Consider the following 18,267-nt stretch of genomic DNA (forward strand, 5'->3'; position numbering starts at 1 on the left):
CTCGGCCCAAGCTCCACTGAGCCCGGCCTCCTCAGAGTGGGAACTCTGAGAATTCCTTGTATTAGTTAAAGCTCCTCCTCCTCTAGCCCAACTGTCTCAACAGGAAGAGGCCACTCCCACCCCAGGGCCCCCGCAAGACGCGAGTCGGTGAACTGCCATCACCAGCAGGGGGAGCAGCGGCCTCTCCACCTGCCAAGGTCTCAGAGGTTAAATGTTACTCAAGTGTACAAGGTGACTTCCCAGCCCAAGTCCCACCTTGCTCTTTTTTTTTTTTTTATTTTAATCAAGAATTTCACAAACAACCCACAACCAGAAACTTTGTAATTGGGCCAGTTCTTTGGAGAAGGAACTGAAAATGACAAAAGGCATTCTATTTTGGCATGGATTCTGAGTTTGCAAATATAAAGATTTTTGTGTGCAAAAAATATAGGCACCATTTGAAAAATGTTAAGCTACTTACATATGGTACATATGCTATATATATACACACACACAGCTTGTTTTCAAATTAATGTGAACGGCTATTTAGCTCTGAGCTATCACCTCATTCAGTTATATCTGACTCAACACAGCCTGCAAGTCCAGTACTGGTATCTTCCAATAGCAATTCTGTTCCTGGGATTTCTTTGAAAGCTTTTAGGTTTTCACGGATCACTGGAGGTTCTTCATTTTTCCCCCTTCTGTGTTATGTAGGTATAAGCCGTCTCTCTAGGTATAAACTGTCCACTGGTAAAAATCAATTTTGATTTTATCAGTATTTATTAGCACTGGTGCCAGCAGTTTAGAAGACTAGAGAAGGAAGACATGCAAACTAGGAGGAGAAAAAAAATTAAAGCCGGGTCCTCATACCTACAAATAACATAGCCTGCTGGTCTTTCAGTTATTTTGTAAGGTGCCAAGGGAGCTTAAATTACCAATTTTTAAATTCAATCAATAAAAATTTACAGGACTCTGTTACTGCTTGCATCTCTCCGTACCTGCGAGCCTGGTGGCGGGTATTTCTAAAACAAGGACACCACTCTCAGAGGTGCCGTGAGCCAGCAACCAGGGCAGCAGGCACCGGAGCAGCCTGACTGCGCCCGCCCAGTCTCCCTTCCCGGCCAGCAGCCTAACCAGCTTCAGCCTGGCTCGCTCTAAGCCAGTTTATTCCAGTGACTTGACTCTCACCCTCTCAGGACAGAATAGACCACGGGGCAGAACCGCACATCCATCTACCTGCTTTACTCTCATTTTCCAGGAAAGACACCCAAAATGTGCATGCTTGGGACTTCCCTGGTGGCGCAGTGATTAAGAATCCGCCTGCCAATGCAGTGGACACGGGTTCGAGCCCTGGTCCGGGAAGATCCCACATGCCGCGGAGCAACTAAACCCCTGCGCCACAACTACTGAGCCCATGAGCCATTAACTACTGAAGCCTGCGTGCCTAGAGCCCGTGCTCTGCAACTAGAGAAGCTACAGCAATAAGCAGCAGCACATACACTGCAACGAAGAGTAGCCCCTGCTCGCCGCAACTAAAAAAAGCCCGCGCGCAGCAACAAAAACCCAAAACATTCAAAAATGAATAAATTAAATAAATAAATAAAACATTTGAAAGTGTGTTTCCAGGTTCAAGATCCTGAGTGTTTGTGGCTCTTAAAATGGTCCCTGAACCAGAGCGGCGCCTGCTCCACACACATTCTCCTCCCTGACACACTCTTCACCGACCAGGGTCATTGGCACGGTGTCCGCTCTTCCCATCACCACCCTCCCTTCCTCTCCCTGGGCCGGGGGGAGATGTTCCCTTCTTCCACTCAGTCAAAAAGCTCAACAGGTGCTTGCCAAGTCCTAGCCCCTAAAACAGAAAGAGGTTTCACAGGATGATTAGTTTTAAGAGACAGCTTTGGATTTTAGATTTTGATTTTTAGCTACACACAAAATGCCACCATCCTCGGAGAAGCTGAATTCCTTCTAGATGCACACGGAACACTTAGTCACTTCCAAAGACCTAAAACCCAAGTGTCCCAGGTACTCTTTTTGAGAACTTAGTCACTCGACTACAGGCGCCAGCAAACTCCAGTCTCACGGGCCAAATCCCAGGAGCTGTTCTTGTGAATAAAGTTTTAATGGCACACACAGCAACATCCTTTAAGAAAATGTTTACCAACTCCTGCCCTAGAGGAATGGGACTGTACTGCACCCCCAGGCACTATTTGAGGCCCCCCCCCCCAACCAATCACTCTCCTTTCCAGGTCATCAGGTATTAGAAGCCACATAAAGAGTAATTTGTTGCAACTCCTACACTCAGATAGATTTTACTCCACTTAGAGAAAACAGCAGAAAGCACATGCTTCCCAGCTCAGTCTTCTCACTCCTTTTCCTAAGTACCTGGGTCCACACGGAATAGAGACTGGAGACTAATTTATAACCGGGCAGCCGGCCTTCCATAGCTTCACACCATGGGTGTGTGGTCGAGAACTAGGTCTATTCAACATTTACCGCGAGTTCTCAGGATGTATAGTAAACATGTTATTTCTCATCGATAGGGTTCATTTTTAAATCAATCTTCCAATGATAAAATAATAATGATAAAAATAACGTCTCCCTCCCCCCGCCATTTAGCAAAAGTGACAAAATGACAAAAGAACTCTTAATTTGGGGGCTTTATTTTAATTTTTTTTTCTTTTTAAGATGCTACATAGTCAAACAGAATTGGATTGGTCTTTTATGGCATAAAATTAATTCACAAGCTCTCAATCACTACTTGATGGATTATCTGACGATTCTCTCCCACCCCCTCCCAACCCCACCGAGCCGGTTTCCTCTCTCCTCCCCCCTCTGCTGCCTGACTCACCTGCCCTGATCCCCAGCTAGGGCCACACGGGGAAGGCCAGGGCCACACTGGGGCACGTGTGTGGAAGCGTGAGTGGTGGCTGATGAGTGGAGCAAGAAGGAGCAGCACAGAGATCGGTACCCCTTCCCCGCAGCAGGCGTAACCCCGGGGTGACTGCCACTACCGAGCACTTCCCTCCCCATGAGAGGTGCTCTTTATTTGCACAGAAAACCACTTCCTGGCAGCTGTTCTCCAACATTCCAACGAGCCGCACCTCCGTATGTGTGTACAGCCCAGAACCTCCAGCAGCAATGCCAGCTTCACCCAGCAGTGTTAGGTAGCACAGGTGACTTTAGGCCACAGAGTTAATTATAATCTTGTGACAAGAAAACATGAGATGAAATACATTAAATAAGTTAAATATGCATTAAACATCTCTGAATAACAATTCAATCTCATGACATGAACCAATGGTTATCTAGCTTGGTCCCTTTAAGAGAACAAAGCCTTCACTGACTTTTATTTCCAGAGTACTGGGTCACTCGGGCAACGCACACCTCCCACTCGTGACAAGCACAGCCGAAGCTGCCACAGCGCCGTTCTTCTCGGCCTCAGACTCTGTCCATCAGTCCCAGGGGACTGATGGCCGGGGCAGACATGGAGGAGCAGCCCGGAGGGAGCGAGCAGCGTGGGGAGGACGCCTTGGGGGGGGGATGCACTCTCCACCGCACTGGGCTCCGCTCCCCGAGGGCCAGCACCAACAGGCAAGGAAGAGTGTCATGTTGGAAGAGAGGTGATCAGCAACGTGGACCAAGGCTACAGGTGTCTAAAGTGACATGTACAACATGCCAGTCTCGTTTAATCATGGTTTCCCTGTCATTAATAAGGATCATTCTTTTCCCCCAATCATTTACTACACGTGTTAAACTTTCTAAAAGATTGTTATTTTATGTTCTATGTGTGTGTGTGCACGCGTGCGGCAGCACACATGCGCAGGGAGGGGTAATTTAAAGGCAAGACCTGTGAGATGTCATCATCATACATTAACTTCTTTTTACACGCGGTTATGATACATTTAAATCCCATGATATGGCGGAGCCATCAATCCAATTTACCATCCTTTGCCCGCTGCCTCTACAAGGCGATCTTCCCTATGATTACACCAACGATAAAGAACAAAACCACCAGCGCGAGTAGCCGGGTGCTGAGGCCCTCCTCCTTCCCAGCCGCGGCTAATGCAGGAACGGGGCTATTGCTCTGCGCGGCCTTCCTCATCCGAAGTCCATCTTCTTCCTATGGGAGCAAACACACGTTTCAAAGACAGTCCAAGGCACCAGAGCAGCAGCCAACTGTACAGCTTGGGGGACGCGGCGGGGGGGGCGGTGATGCTCAGACTCGATCACATGATGAGGTCCCACCTCCTCATTTTGCAAATGGAGAAACAAGCCTACAGAGAAGAGACTGGCTTGAGGCCACCACGAAAATACTGCCAGGAGCCCCTCTTTTCTCCCATCCATCCTACACAATGCTGCTGGGTACCTTTTTATACCACACATCTAAGCAGGGGACTCCCTGGTTCCCCATGATTTACAGAAAAAAACTCTTCAGAGAAAAGATTCACAAGAAACGACCAAGTGGGGGACCTGGAAGCTTTCAATGGTAGAGCTCTGTATATAGTTGATATCTGACGAGTTACAGGTAGACTGCTGGATCAAAACTGTGATGTGTGTAATATGAAAATGTAACTGAGCTTGATACATGCATCTCAAATATTTTCTACTTAACGCATGGAATTCCCACCAAAGAAGTGACTCTCTTTCTCATACACATGAAGATAACTTGGCCATTTCCCCCCGCACACACAGACCTGTACGAACAGAAGCTTTTGCTTTCTCCACGTCCCCAAATGGGGCGCACACCAAGGCTTTCCTACCCGGCTAGTTACCCCTCGACTCATCCCTGACGCCCGCACAGCAGCTGCACTTTCTCTTCTTCTCCTTCAGTCCGTTCACATTCACCAAGCGCCTAGCAGGCCTTGAAGACGACAGGCATCCAACCCATCGACCTTCCGTGACACTCATGGCCATCTCGGTGGCACCAAGCATCACACTCGTTACCAGTATTCGTATCGGGGCCTCTCCGGCTACCCTGGTTAACAGGGAGCTTATCTTAAGGGCAGGGACTGCCCGTGTCTGTATTCACAGAGCGGGGTACAAGGTAGGGCCTCAGGAAATGTGCTGGCCAAATGACAGGATGAAACAGCACAAAACAAGAAATCAGTGTTTGGCAAGATAAAGAATCTTCTAATGTCAAGATCTGTCTGATAATATTTTAAAGACACTCTGCTCATGGGGCATGGCCAATACGACTGCACAGTGATATACGACTGGTGCTATTCGATTAACTTTAAAAAAAAAATGGGCACAGCAATACAGCATTTATTTTATTGGGTTTATATAGAAGCTATTTCTACCTATTTATCACCTTAAATGGCACAGAAGTCTGTTTCTGAAAAGCAATACATTCAAGGAGAACCTTTAGGCGTATCTTAAATTTTTAGCCAAAAAGTAGTGTGTCAGCTTCATAATTTACTCCTTACTAAAAGAAGTCGAATCAAGATGACTGCCAAGAAAGAAGATGATGCCATTTCCCAAACTCTGTCAGCCCTTCTGTATCTACTACCTTGTTCAGAATAAGAGATGGAAGATTCAACTGCCACGAATTTATGACGTGTACCTGGTGCTATGCAGTGAAAGAGTGAAAAAGCCTATCATGTGGTTGGGGTACATGATCACGATGAAGAGAACAGATCAGCCTCGAGATTTAAGCTGCAACGAAAGACCCTATGATCAGACGTTCAGAAATGCTCTCTTGAATACTGTGTATGAAACAGACATACTTTTAACACTGGAAGGAGCCTTAAAGGGGTTTTGCGAACAGAGGCCTGGGAGCCGCTGTGACTAACAAAGATTCACAGCGAGTCCAAGTGTGGCTGGTTGTTTCCACAACACCGCAGGCCTCCAAGACCAAGTGAGGTGCACCTGCTCCCCTCCAATGCCAACCACCGGGTCAATGGCCACAAGCTGGAGACTCTGGTTCCCTGTAATTTCCACCCATGTACGGCGACAGCTTCCCATCTCCAGTCTCCTCACTGCGTTAACAGCAGGATGAGACCCTACTGCCTAGACCTATTTAGGATCCTCATGAAACAGAATTTTGCCTCTGTTAAAACAGAGTACAGGTCAGTATTTACCCACTTAAAAAAGATTCTCATCCAGTGGGGATGGAGTGGGGTTTGAACATGTGAATTCAAGATAACCACTGCTGTTTTATTTTTAGTCTCAGAACTGAATTTCAATTTACACTAATGGACTGTTTTGTTTGTTGCTTTTATACAAGGTGACAAGAGTTTATATTGTGCAAATATAAAACAACTCTACAAATTCAGGAGTCCATCAACTTCCCCACCCAAGATCACAGTGAAAAAGCCCCTGTTCCCCGCAGATGATCAGAAAATAAAATGCCGTTACCTTGAACTGCTTGTTCTCTTCCCGCAGCCTCTGAACTTCACTCTGCAGCCGCTTACATTCTTCCATCACCTTCTTAACTTCAGTGTCATCCAAAGAAGAACTCAGAGTTTTAGACACTGTTGGTGTTTCTGTCTTTGATGCAGTTGTGGATATAATTTTATTTATTTCTACATCATGCTGTTCAGAAATAAATGAAAGCCCAAGTGTCACCAACTATGTAATAATGGACTTTTTAATGCAAAGTAAAGTAGTTCTCAGCAAACACCACACGTGGTAGCGTTTCATCCACACTGTAAAATGTCACATTTACTTTTAAAATGGATCACTTTATCTAGTATCTTAATAATCTAAAGCAACTGCGCTCCAGAAATTATGGATAAGGGCAAATAATGAAGTTCGGCTGAGACTAACACTTCAAAGAAAGAGACAAGGGGCTGTGCATACTGCACTATCAAATTCCTGCCATGCAGAAGTTAGCATACTGTAATTGTGCAAACTCAGGAATTATCGGCCACAAATTACTGTCACCACGAAGATCTGAACACCCCCAGGACTGGCTGAGCGGGGGTGGGAGAAGGCCAGAGGGGACGTTAACACAGAGGGCGATTTATTTCATGAACTTAGAAAACTCTGAAGATGGAATGAAGGTGCAGTAAACTCAGTGTCTACAATATTTCAGTCTGGGGAAGCGCCACATTCCTCCATTTCCTCGGCCAAAACTGTGCTGTGACACACTCTGGAGCCCGGCTGGGGATGAATCGGTAGTGGTGGGAGGGCATGGAAGCACTCAGGTGTGTCGGGAAAATAAAATAACTGGGGATCGCTGCCCTGGGGGTTCCATGCAGCAAACTGAAAACTAGGAGCTCTACCCTTCGTCTCCCAAGTGAGAAGAGTGAGGCCCTGAAAGGCAAGGCCCCAACATACAGAGCTAATCACCTGGCACAGAGCTAGGGCCAGAATACAGATCTCACAGCGTCCACAACTGACCTTCCCAGGACAGACGTGTAATGGGAAGGGGGAAGGAAAAAAAGACCAGAGCCATTCAAACCAACAGGATAATGATAGTGGTCAATTATCGAGCAGAAAGAAAATGCTCCGTAGTTTCGACACAAAGCGTCAGCATTCCTGGAGGTGGCTACGGAGAATGTGGAGAAGGTGAGCGTTTCTGTTTCCCACGTCCAGCTGTTAACAGCCAGGGTGGCTGAATGTTCTGCATGTGTTTTAAACTGTGCTTTTAATACAATTTATTATAAGTTTTTTGACTAGGTTGAAGGGAGGTCCACATTAGCGTTACGGATACAATCTTCTCTCTCCAACTGGTCACAAGCCAGGGCCACGACAGGCTTATCCCTGGGTTTCACACAGAGAAAAGAGAGCTGACAGCTTGGAGGAAGTCGCTCCTTGCCCTCACCAGCTCGGAAAGCAAAGGGGGCGATTCTCAGCAGGGAATGATTCTGCCCCAGCAAGGGCACATCTGGCAATATCCGGAGACATTTTTGGTTGTCACAGCTAGGGGGTGCTACTGGTATCTAGTGGGCAGAGGTCAAGGATACCGCTACACATCCTACAAGGCACAGGACTGCCCCCATGGCAAAGAATTATCCCGCCCGAGTGTTAATAGTGCTGAGGTTGAGAAATCCTAATCTAAAGGCATATTTTGACTGAAGAGGTGGGTGGGGTTCAAGGGGTAGAGAGGTGGTGCTGAGGGAAAGTGTGGACGGGGAAGCCTACAGGCGGCACTTTGTAAAACAACAGAACCTCAGAGCTCACCACCACCTGTCCACCAAGCACCATGATAAACGGCAAATTATTCCCTTTTGGTCTTACCCACTGTTAAATAGCAACCTATAACTTTGCCAAGTCACAGAAGCTTTTTGGAATTTATGACATTTCAACAGCCAACAGGTTGCACTTTTCAAAGGGAAAAAATGTTTCAATTAGCTGTCTTTCTGCAAGTCTCTCAAAGGCAGATTTCATGAAGGCCCACTTATTTGTTAACTTCAGCTTATTTTTTTCTTCATACATCAGAAGAAGGAAAATAATTTGCCAACTTAAATCTTGGTTTTGCGGGAGATGGTATGCAAATAAGCATCAGCTTGCAACATTCAATTACTGTTAACTATAAACATACTTACTGGTTTATCATTTTCTGCTGGCAATTCAAACACACATCTAAGTTTTGAATCCATAAGGTCTTCCGGTTTTGCCTCCTTCCACTAAAACAATTTAAATTTAATAATCAGGATATTATAAAGCTGCTGGAAGAATAATTTTCTTCCTATAACTGACAATTTCAGAAAAATACTCTTAATGAGAAAGCCCTGATGTATATCAAATAAAGAACTTAGTTAAGTCTGCTGAGATTTCAATATTTTTAACATGACCAGATTAAATACACTAGCTCTCCTGAATATGTATTATTCTTCACAGACCCCAGTCTTGCCGCTTGACTCCTCAAAGCCCACCAGCGCTCCCCCTGTCCCCAGTCTGCGGAAAGCACACGGGACCGAGAAGACCACCACTGACCCAAGAGGAATCTTCTAAACTGCAACTGGACGGCCTAGGGACATCTGGGCTCTCCTTAAGAAAACACAACTTACTTCACAGGGCACATCCTTCTTAAGAGAGAGCAAGCACGCACTATCTGGGAGTGGTTTTAGAACGCTGCCCACTACCAACAGGGCACAAGAACTGGCGGGCCCCTCTCTGTGGGCACCGCTGTCTGGGCTGACCCCCACTGCCTCAGTCTGCTGGTAGTAACACCTTCCTGACTAAATCCATGCTCTGGGATGATGCACTTCTGGCTTACTCCTCCTCCTCTTGGCAGTGGAGGACAGGAATTCCAGGTGTTCTGATCCTTACAGACCAGCAGAGCAGGAAGGCTGCAATACAGAAGAAGGGACGAACTCCCCCAGCCTCACCCCAGAACCATGCAGCAGGCAGCAAGAGCAATACAGTGCCAAGAGCCAAAGACGGGAAACCATCTTCGTGTCGAACAGCAGGGAACCTCCACGTAACCCCTGGCGGGTACAGTCAATGGAACAGCAGGCCGTTCAAGGGATTCTGAGGAGTGTTTAATTGCATGGGAAAAATGCGCAGGATATTAAGTGAAGAAAGTACAAGCAATATTTTAAGTCTGTTCCTCTGCACACGCGCGCGCGCACACACACACACACAGAGTGTACGTGTGCCTGCGTGCGTTGTGTCAAAAGAACATCGGGCAAGGATCATCTCTGGGTGCCAAAAATTACCAAGTGAAAGGCTGCTCGCCGGCAAGCGGGACGTTCGTGTGGCCTCCAAGTATCTGATTACTCTGAGTATCACAGATTACCTATTAACCACAAGGGGGAAATGTGCTTTGACACTGGGGAGAGTTGGCATTCACCATCTTAACCAAGTAATCAAATTTAGTATCATCAAAAGAGGGATAACACAGCATTAAATGCCTTCTGATATGATGCATCATACATGACACCACCTAGGGAATATTCTTGCCCCCCCCCCCAAAAAAAAAAAAAAACATTTAACCTGAATTTAATCATGAGGAAATAATTGGACAAATCCAGAATGTGGGACATTCTACAAGTCAGCTGGCCTGGACTGTAAAAAGGGTGAGAGTGCTCTAGGAGAAGAAAAACTAAAGGCCATTTTTGGAACAACTGGAAAATGGTGAATATGGGTATGGGTTTCTCTATTGAACATTACTGAATCAATGTTAAGCTTCTTAGCTGTGATAATACGACTGTGGCTATGTAAGAGACTGTCCTTGTCTGAAGCAGTTAGGTGGTGAAGTGTCATGAAGTCTGTGTCTTACAGTCAAGTAGTTCAGCAAAAAAAGAAGTTTATGACAGCAACGAAGCAAATGTGGCAAAATGTTAAACGGTGCATCTTAGTAAAGGTTAGATGAGTAGGCACTACTATCTTTTCAACTTTCTGTATATCAAAATATAAAGAAAAATATTTTAAAGTAAAGAAAAAGCACAAGGCTCTCATTACAGTGGTTGGGTTTAGTATAAATAAGCTACAGGTCACTTAGTTTTATTTTTGCTCATTTGTATATTTCCAAATTTTCCAACAATGTACATTTCATATAAAAAATTTTTAACTGTTATAAAAGTTATCATGGAAGTAAAATTCACCTTTACTGTGTACATAGAGTGCCTGGCCTATAAACGTGCTCAGGTAAAACAGCTGCCAGATGCCAGACACTATGCCAAGTGTCCTACATACACAGCACATTTAATCCCACAACAGCCATATGAACTAGGTTTTCATCCCCATTTTGTATGTGACCAAACCCTCAAGAGAGTTAATGAACATCGCCCAAGGGCACAATGTTAGTAAAAGGCAGAACTCAGCTTCACACCCAAGGCACCCAAGCCCATGCTCTTTTCACCAAGCCATGCAGCAAAAGCCAAACAGAATATATTCTTGGATACTCCATATTTTGCATTTGCCATACACTTCCTTGATCACACAAAGTAACATGAAGTGACACATCATGTTCCAGGAAATAAAAGTAGTGAATGTCTCAAAAGTCATTCCTATTTGAAGGAATCTTAAAGGAAGCCTCCTCTCACTGATGTCTCTGAAACCCCCAAATATCTAGCTTACCCTTCATTTCCTACCCAGAAGTGAAACATGCATGAAGGTGGTCAGTTATGCTTTTCCAAGATGAAAGGAAGCAGCTGCGTGGTGGCACGGGGACATGAAGGTAGGCTGTGCATGAAACAGCACTTAGTATAAAACTTTGGAAGAGAAGCGGCAGTACAGTGTGAATCCTAGCGAACTCAAACTTGCAGGCATTCCTCGGACGACTTCAGTCTCCTAGTTTCGGTGGGCGAACTGCAAAGCGGTGAAAATGTTGAGGCAGTCCTGCCCTCCTTTTCCAAGCTGTGAGGGACAGACAGTCTGTCCTCACTGGTGCTGTGGATTTCAAGGTTTATCAATATATTGTGACTCACGCTCACAGCACCAGGATGCCTGCTGATTTATTTAAGTGAAACCTTGGGGAAGAACTACCATTATAATCTTCTTCTAGAAAAATCAATACGAGGGATTGATTGCAGGGCCCCGCCCCCATGGCTACGAAAATCTCAAGTCCCTCACATAAAACGCTAGGACCGTTGGCCCATATCCACAGATGCAGAACCCACAGAAATGAAGGGCCAACTGTCATATATCAATTATTTATTTTATGATTTTTTACCAAAAATTTTTTTTTACCAAAACTAAGAGACGGAGTTAAACATGTATTTAAGCAGGGAAGAAAAAAAAAAAATGAAGGAAACTTGGGGAAAAAAACAACAACAAAAAACCCAGAATCATGCTTACCAGAACCAAGCATGAAAAAATAAATGCCTAAAGGGTTGAAGGATATTTAGTATTCAACTCTCTCCCATCCCTCTGGGTTCTGGAGGATGGGGAAGATGTGGTAGGAAGGTTCTCTATAGTGAAAACTGTCCTTTTCTGTGGGGGGAATGGGAGGGGGGTGAAGGGAGAGAATCCTCAGACCATTCAAGACACAATCCACCAGAAGGCACTGCAGAAGGCAACCAGATACAAAAGTCAGAAAAGAAGCGTGTTCTAGAAAGTTACGTGAAATGTTAAAATCAAAGTTTTAGAAAAATCATAAAGGCAGTCAAAGCACAAACCTCCCTGAAGGCGCCATTCCCCTTTACAATCCATTCTGACACACTTTGAAATGCATGCACCCACAATTCTGCACCTAATCATTTCTTCTAATTACTGAAAAAAATAAGAAGCATTCAGTACTTACTACTGCTTCCATATCAGAAGTGTCAGTTGGAGCAAACATAGACTGAACCATAAACTTGTGTTTACTTTTCTCATTGGGATCATAATCGAAAGGCTGTAACATCACTGAGAAAGAAAATATTTCATTAGGAGGGTCAGAGCTTGGTTACCAGCAGCCATTTGTTACGTTAATTACTTGTAGTTTGGTTGTACATAGTTTACCAGGATTCTCTCATCTGAGCCTTAAGAAGCCCCAGGTGAAGCGAGCAGGTCTCCCCCCACTTTGCAGGTCTCAAACCCGAGGTCCAGGCAAGTGAAGGGACTTCCCCAAGGTCCAACAGCAGGTAGTGGCAGAACCAGGACTGGGGCTTAGGACCCAGGTCTCCCAATTCCCAGTCCACTGATCTGCCGCTAGGGCACACCTGACCAAACATCTGCTACGGGCCTTACATCCAGGTCAACCAGGTAGGAACACCTGTGCCTGTTTTGCTCAAGAAGACACATACAGATGATCTCTTCGGGAACTAAAACAGAGTAATCCAAGACATCTAAGGAACTGTTTTAGCTTCTCTCTGTCCTATTTCCCACGTCAAGGTCATCAAAGTAATGCTTCAAATGCAATTTTGCCAAGAATGTTAGAGAATTTTCAGAACCAGCACCCTCAGGGCATGGAGAAGACACCCCCGGCTTACACCCTTTTTCTCCCTAAGAACCTAGGGGAGTCTCACGTAAGGGCTCCCTTGACTGAGCAGGCCCACTGTGCTGCGGGAGGTACCGTCCTGTTCTGACTGGTTGCCCTAGGACCTACCACCCTACCCCATTAAATGACAGCTGCTTTAAAATACAGGTTTTGCTACAAGCCTTTGACTAAACCACACATCTCATTAAGTTCCCTGAAAACTAACTTTTCCATACACAGGAGAAGCCCGCTGTAGCCCTGACCTTGATAAGAGCTCCCCGGGACTGAGCGTCTCCCTTGGGCCAGAAGCTCAGCTCTGCACTTCAGCTTTATCATTACCTCAAAGGCAGGTAATGTTGTGGAAGTTGTTTTGATGGCTGTTCTTCAGATGAAAAAACTGACGCACAGAAAGGTCGGCTAACCTGCCCAAGGTCATACCGCGGAGGAGTGGACACCCCAACGCAGGTGGTCTGACTGGACAGCCAATGCTCGTGGCCGCCACGAGGGGCTGTGGCTCCCTGTCCTCTGACAGCGCAAGTCCTGTCCTTCTCCACCAGCACCTCTGCTGCTGGGCACTCATCAGTGTTCTCTTGCCCTTGAACACCACTTAGAACTTCCCAGGTGCTTAAAGCCTCACAATCAACCACCCCCTGCAGCAGATGAAGGGCACCTACCCTAAGCCCGAGCTTGTAAAGGAATCGTGAAGGGACTCGACAAAGTGAAGGGACCTGCTCAAGGTCACTGTGCTGGGAAGCAGCAAAACTTCGACAAGAAGCCACGTGCAGTCGGCACCCCTTCGGCCACAATGGACACTCCAATTCGAGACGGGGTCACATCCTGCACACGCCCCAGACCCACCATCACATATCTTACAGAACCACACATGAGGAGGAAGAGAAATACAAACACCCCCCTCCGTCTCAGAGATGCATGGGTCCTTTCTCTCTTGGGCACAGAGAAAGTCTATCAATATGTTCAGTCTGAGGACCCCAAATCCAAAGTGTGACCATAAGCAGAGGGAACAAAAGGTGGTTTAAAACACAGGACCACTCTACTTGAAATTTTATTCTTGCAGATGTAAAGGCACAGCTCCATCCTGGAAAAGCAGTCCCTGCTAGTGGCCTGGGACCTGGAACGGAGACAACTCTGCCTCTGGCATCACAGCTAGCAAGAGCTCTCCTGTGGAGAGACCTGGAACAGCACTACACACCTGGGCTTGACCTTTAACCTCAGGGACAAATGACCAGATTAGCAGGTCAAAACCATGGACTCTTATTCTGAAAGCTAAATTCCCATTACGTTTTTTCCACCTGCAAGACTGCAACAAGGAAGAGGCGTGTGATAAAGAAAGAAGCCAGTGTCTTCACATGCACTGTGATCTTCCCTGGACAGGAACTGTCAACTTTTTTTGGAGTTGGGTCACAGTCTTCAAACTACTATCAGATTAATATTTATTTTAAAAAATTAAAGTGAATTAGGTTTTAAGAATTTCAGATCTCACCTGGCTGTGACGAAATCACGCTCTAGTATTTTTTAGAATTGGAAAGAAAAGAACTTTGTCCTAGACTACACTTAGATTTTCAGCAGGGCACAGCTCTGGTAGAAACACTGCCTCATCCTTGAGGCTCTGCTTTCCCAGCTGTGAACCATGGAGGGCTCTGAGGCTGAACAGGATTACCTATAAAGAGCCCAACGCCCAGGAGACGAGAGCACTCAGAAGACACTAATTTTCAGAGAAGTTGGCCCTTCAGCTCCAGTGACACTGGATCACACACAGGGAATGGATGGGTCCAGAACCCTAAGACAGCCCCACATAAAGAGCCCCGGGAAGACCTGCGGCTCCCTTTCCACTCTTCTCCCCGTTCCTCCAGGGGGTGTAAGCCAGAAAGAAGGGCTTGGTTGCAGGCAAGTTCTAAAGCAAACTGACCCTTCCTTTTTCTCTCTACCTCGCCCCACGCTCCCATCCCCAATGCCTTCGCAATGTCCCAAGAAAGGAAAATAACTTTTACTAGGGCCTAGTACAGACTAGGCACCAAAGAAGGAATATTCTCCTTAGTTCTCCCATCAATCCTCACAACAATCATAAAGATGGCCATGTCCTTATGTTCTAGATGAGAAGACAGGGCTTGGAAAGGCTAAGTGGCCTCCCTCAGGTCCCATGGACAGCGTATTAACTGTTGGAACCAGAGCTCCGCATTGGCTTTGTGTCCACAGTCCAACTTCCACACCACAGGCTCTCGAAGTGTTACTCCCAGACCCCGAGACCCACCCCTCAGGTGGTCCATAAAGTCAAAACTGCTCATAATAATACCAAGACGTTACATGTGACATGACTTTTCCACTGCACTGACATTCAAAGTGATGACCGGCACAAAAGCAACGGTGGGTGAAACTGCTAGTGCCTGAGCGCAGACTTCACTCAATTCCAACCCTTGACGATGCATCTTAGCCCTCTGTACAATGAAATGACAAGTACACATCAAGCATTTCTGCTGCCTTGGGAAAAGCACCTGTGCAACTGTTTGGGTTGTGAGCTCAACTGGACGCTTTCTCATGGAACCATTTACTTGAATGAACAACCAACAGAGAAACTATGGTTATTCACACCTGGGTATACAGCAGATATTTTCCTGAAAAATGAATGAAGGGAGCCTGTCACTTTAAGGAAAACAACTTACAGTTGTTGCTGGTGATAAACACCAGGCATTCAAACAAAAGTTAGAATATTGGAAAACCTCTTTCTGCCACCAAGAGCTTCACAGTTTCCTGAAGATTTAAGGACTTTTCCAATAAGATCAGTGGGAATAGTAACGAATGTACTTTTTTGATACTGTATAATGAAATGTCAACAGTTGGAAGATCTGTATAACTCAGCTAGCATAATATTACCAAAGCCATCAAGTGTAAGAGAAACCAATGCATTTTAGTGAAACAAAGTTCAAATGGTACACTGACAGGGTGTCAGATTCTACACTGTACTAAACTTTAAGAAAGTGTCACTTGTCAAGTTTTGGTATAGTATCAAAGAATAATGTCTATAATTATCTGAAAAGGCTATTAAAAATACCCTTTCCTTTCCCAATACATATCTGTGGTAAAGGTGGTTTTACTTCATATATATTCACCAAAACAACACATTATAACAGACTGAAAAGCAATTGAGAGAATCCAGCCTGTCTTCTATTTAGCCAGAAATCAAGGAGATTTGCAAAACATATTGAATAAAGCCATAATTTTTTTGAAAAGTTATTTTCCACTAAAAATGTTACTGTTTGCATATAATTGTATTTATTAAAGTTGTTATTAAAGAATACTTTTTAAATTTCTCAGTTTAATTTGCAATACGATAAATATTGATACAACCCACACATCAAAAAAAGCTCTTTTGGTCTTTGATTTCTAAGAGTGTAAAGGGGCCCTGAGACCAAAAGGTCTGACCTCTGTTATTCTACATCAAGCTGCCTCGCGGGCCCCTCCAGGAGGAAAATGCTCTGGTCAATAACTCAAGTGAAGGCACTGGTGGCTTTGTGTAGCCCCCTTCTTGGGAGACTGTGCAGTTTGAAAGAGAAAGCAACCTCACGCAAACCAAGTCTCGAGTCCCAGGCCTCGGGTGGAGACAGAAGCGCACGTGCACGTGTCCCTTACAGAGAGGGGACTGGGGTTCCCTGTGCTCTGCTAACCAAACCACCCCGCAACCTCTTGCTCCACCTCTGGAGAAGGGTGCTGTCTGAGACCTCCTGCCACCCTCGGACCTTGAAGGTGGCATCAGTCCAACTCCAGGCCTAGAGCACGCTGCCTGCCAAGTCGCCACCGTGCAGAGCTAGAAGACCCTCAAGAGGATGTAACTGACACTTAGACCTCCGAGCTCAACAAGAATGTAAGCACACAAAGAGGTGGGTACTGGTGGTAACTGATCACCTTACAGGAGCACTGGGGACAGCAGAGGTGGCAGGTCAATTACCCCTTCTGCAAAGGCTGGGACTCATGAAACAGAAACACAGATGCCCGATGCACTGGTGAGACTGGCAAGGTGAAAACTTTAAGCTGAGTGAAAATAGTGGCTGCTGGTGAACTTCAGGAAGCGCAGGGTGTGAGATGGGTGTGAGACGGGTGTGAGATGGGTGTGAGACGGGTGTGAGACGGGTGCTCGGCCCCTCCCCCTCTGCAGCAACTCTCCTTCCACCTGGAACAGTAGGTGGAAAAGAAGGCGTTTGCCACCTACCATCGCTCCTTTCTTGTGGGCTCCCCAATCAGTGTGCAAGAGGGAGGAGGGCAAGTGGCACCCAGACTTTGTGAAATTTCATAAACCCTCGCTGGGCCTCAGCATCTGCACCCTGCTGAACGAACACAGCCCCCAACTCATGTCCAAAAGTTTGTATTTCTCAGCTACGATCACCTCATGTCGAATTCAATTTGTTATACCCTATTAGCTGGAACTTCACGAGAACACGACAGAATAAATGTTGTTAAACGTTTGTGCTTTCAGCTGCATACATGCAAATTGTGACAGAAATTATGTACTTTTTTCCATGACAGGCTAGAAAAGAGCTTCCCATTAACTTAATTTATTTCACTTGAATACCAGAGACACTAATGATAAAACCCTTTTAAATGAACCATCTATCCTACTTTTAAAAATGTATTGCTGATACTACACTAAAAAGAAGCCCGTTACCAGGAGACGGCCTGGAGACCAGGTCACCACTCACCAGCATTAACGCTTTGTGATACAATGTCTGCTGTACTGCAGACTGTGAAAGTGGGATCCTGTTAGGAAAGGGCCTTCATGGTCATAAAACACTGGATCAATAAGATCAGACTTTCTTCAGAAGAAATGCAGTATATATGCTGCTTAACACACACACACACGCCCCTCGGAGAAATGACTTGATTAAATGCAGCATAAAAGCTTCTTATGAGAACCCGAGCAAGTCACAGATCATTTTCATCTGCATCATAATGGCAACAGAGCAAATGAATAAAAGTCTAACAAGCACCTCGACACGCGCTTTATTATTTTTTTAATCTCAGAATTTTATCTTTAAAATGTCCCTCTCCTTGTTCACATGACCACAATCTCAGCTCAGCCCCACCCCCCAACATCTAAGTTTCCCAGCTAGATCTCCCCGCCTCCTCCCGGTCTCTCTCTCAGACAAGCTGCCCTGCAGAGCCCTGTAACACTACAAATCTAATCTCCCCCTAAACACCCTACTCACCATCACGATATTCCTCGGACCAAAAACCTGCTACAAAAAAGCCTATTTCCCAAGTAAAAAACAATCAATTCAAGTCCACAGCCTGGTTCTCTCAGTTTACTGATAAGATCCAACAATAGGCTTCCCTGCTGGTCCAACAGGTGTGCACATGGTGCTGGCCACACCCCCGCACGCAGGTGTTCTCCTGTCGTCACCCAAGTCTCCTCTTATCATGTTGGGCCTAGGAGGCTGGCACATCCCTCTCGGTCCCCCTGCCCTACTCACATCTCGGTATGT

General features: G+C 45.7%; 1 protein-coding gene across 2 annotated transcripts in view; it reads right to left on the reverse strand.

The window, feature by feature from the left end:
• Positions 1–2,621: 2,621 nt before the first annotated feature.
• VAPB (VAMP associated protein B and C) overlaps positions 2,622–18,267 on the reverse strand; it is a 49,340-nt gene continuing 33,694 nt past the window's right edge. For both annotated transcript variants that reach the window (XM_060119923.1, XM_060119922.1), the window contains exons 3-6: positions 12,119–12,222; positions 8,475–8,555; positions 6,340–6,516; positions 2,622–4,102 (exon numbers count right to left, since the gene is read on the reverse strand). In XM_060119923.1, coding sequence (XP_059975906.1) covers positions 3,944–4,102; positions 6,340–6,516; positions 8,475–8,555; positions 12,119–12,222 — 521 coding nt within the window. In that variant the 3' untranslated portion in view covers positions 2,622–3,943. The remainder of the gene's footprint in view (positions 4,103–6,339; positions 6,517–8,474; positions 8,556–12,118; positions 12,223–18,267) is intronic.

This window comes from Mesoplodon densirostris, chromosome 16, assembly GCF_025265405.1.
Source record: "Mesoplodon densirostris isolate mMesDen1 chromosome 16, mMesDen1 primary haplotype, whole genome shotgun sequence".
Lineage (NCBI taxonomy): Eukaryota > Metazoa > Chordata > Mammalia > Artiodactyla > Ziphiidae > Mesoplodon > Mesoplodon densirostris.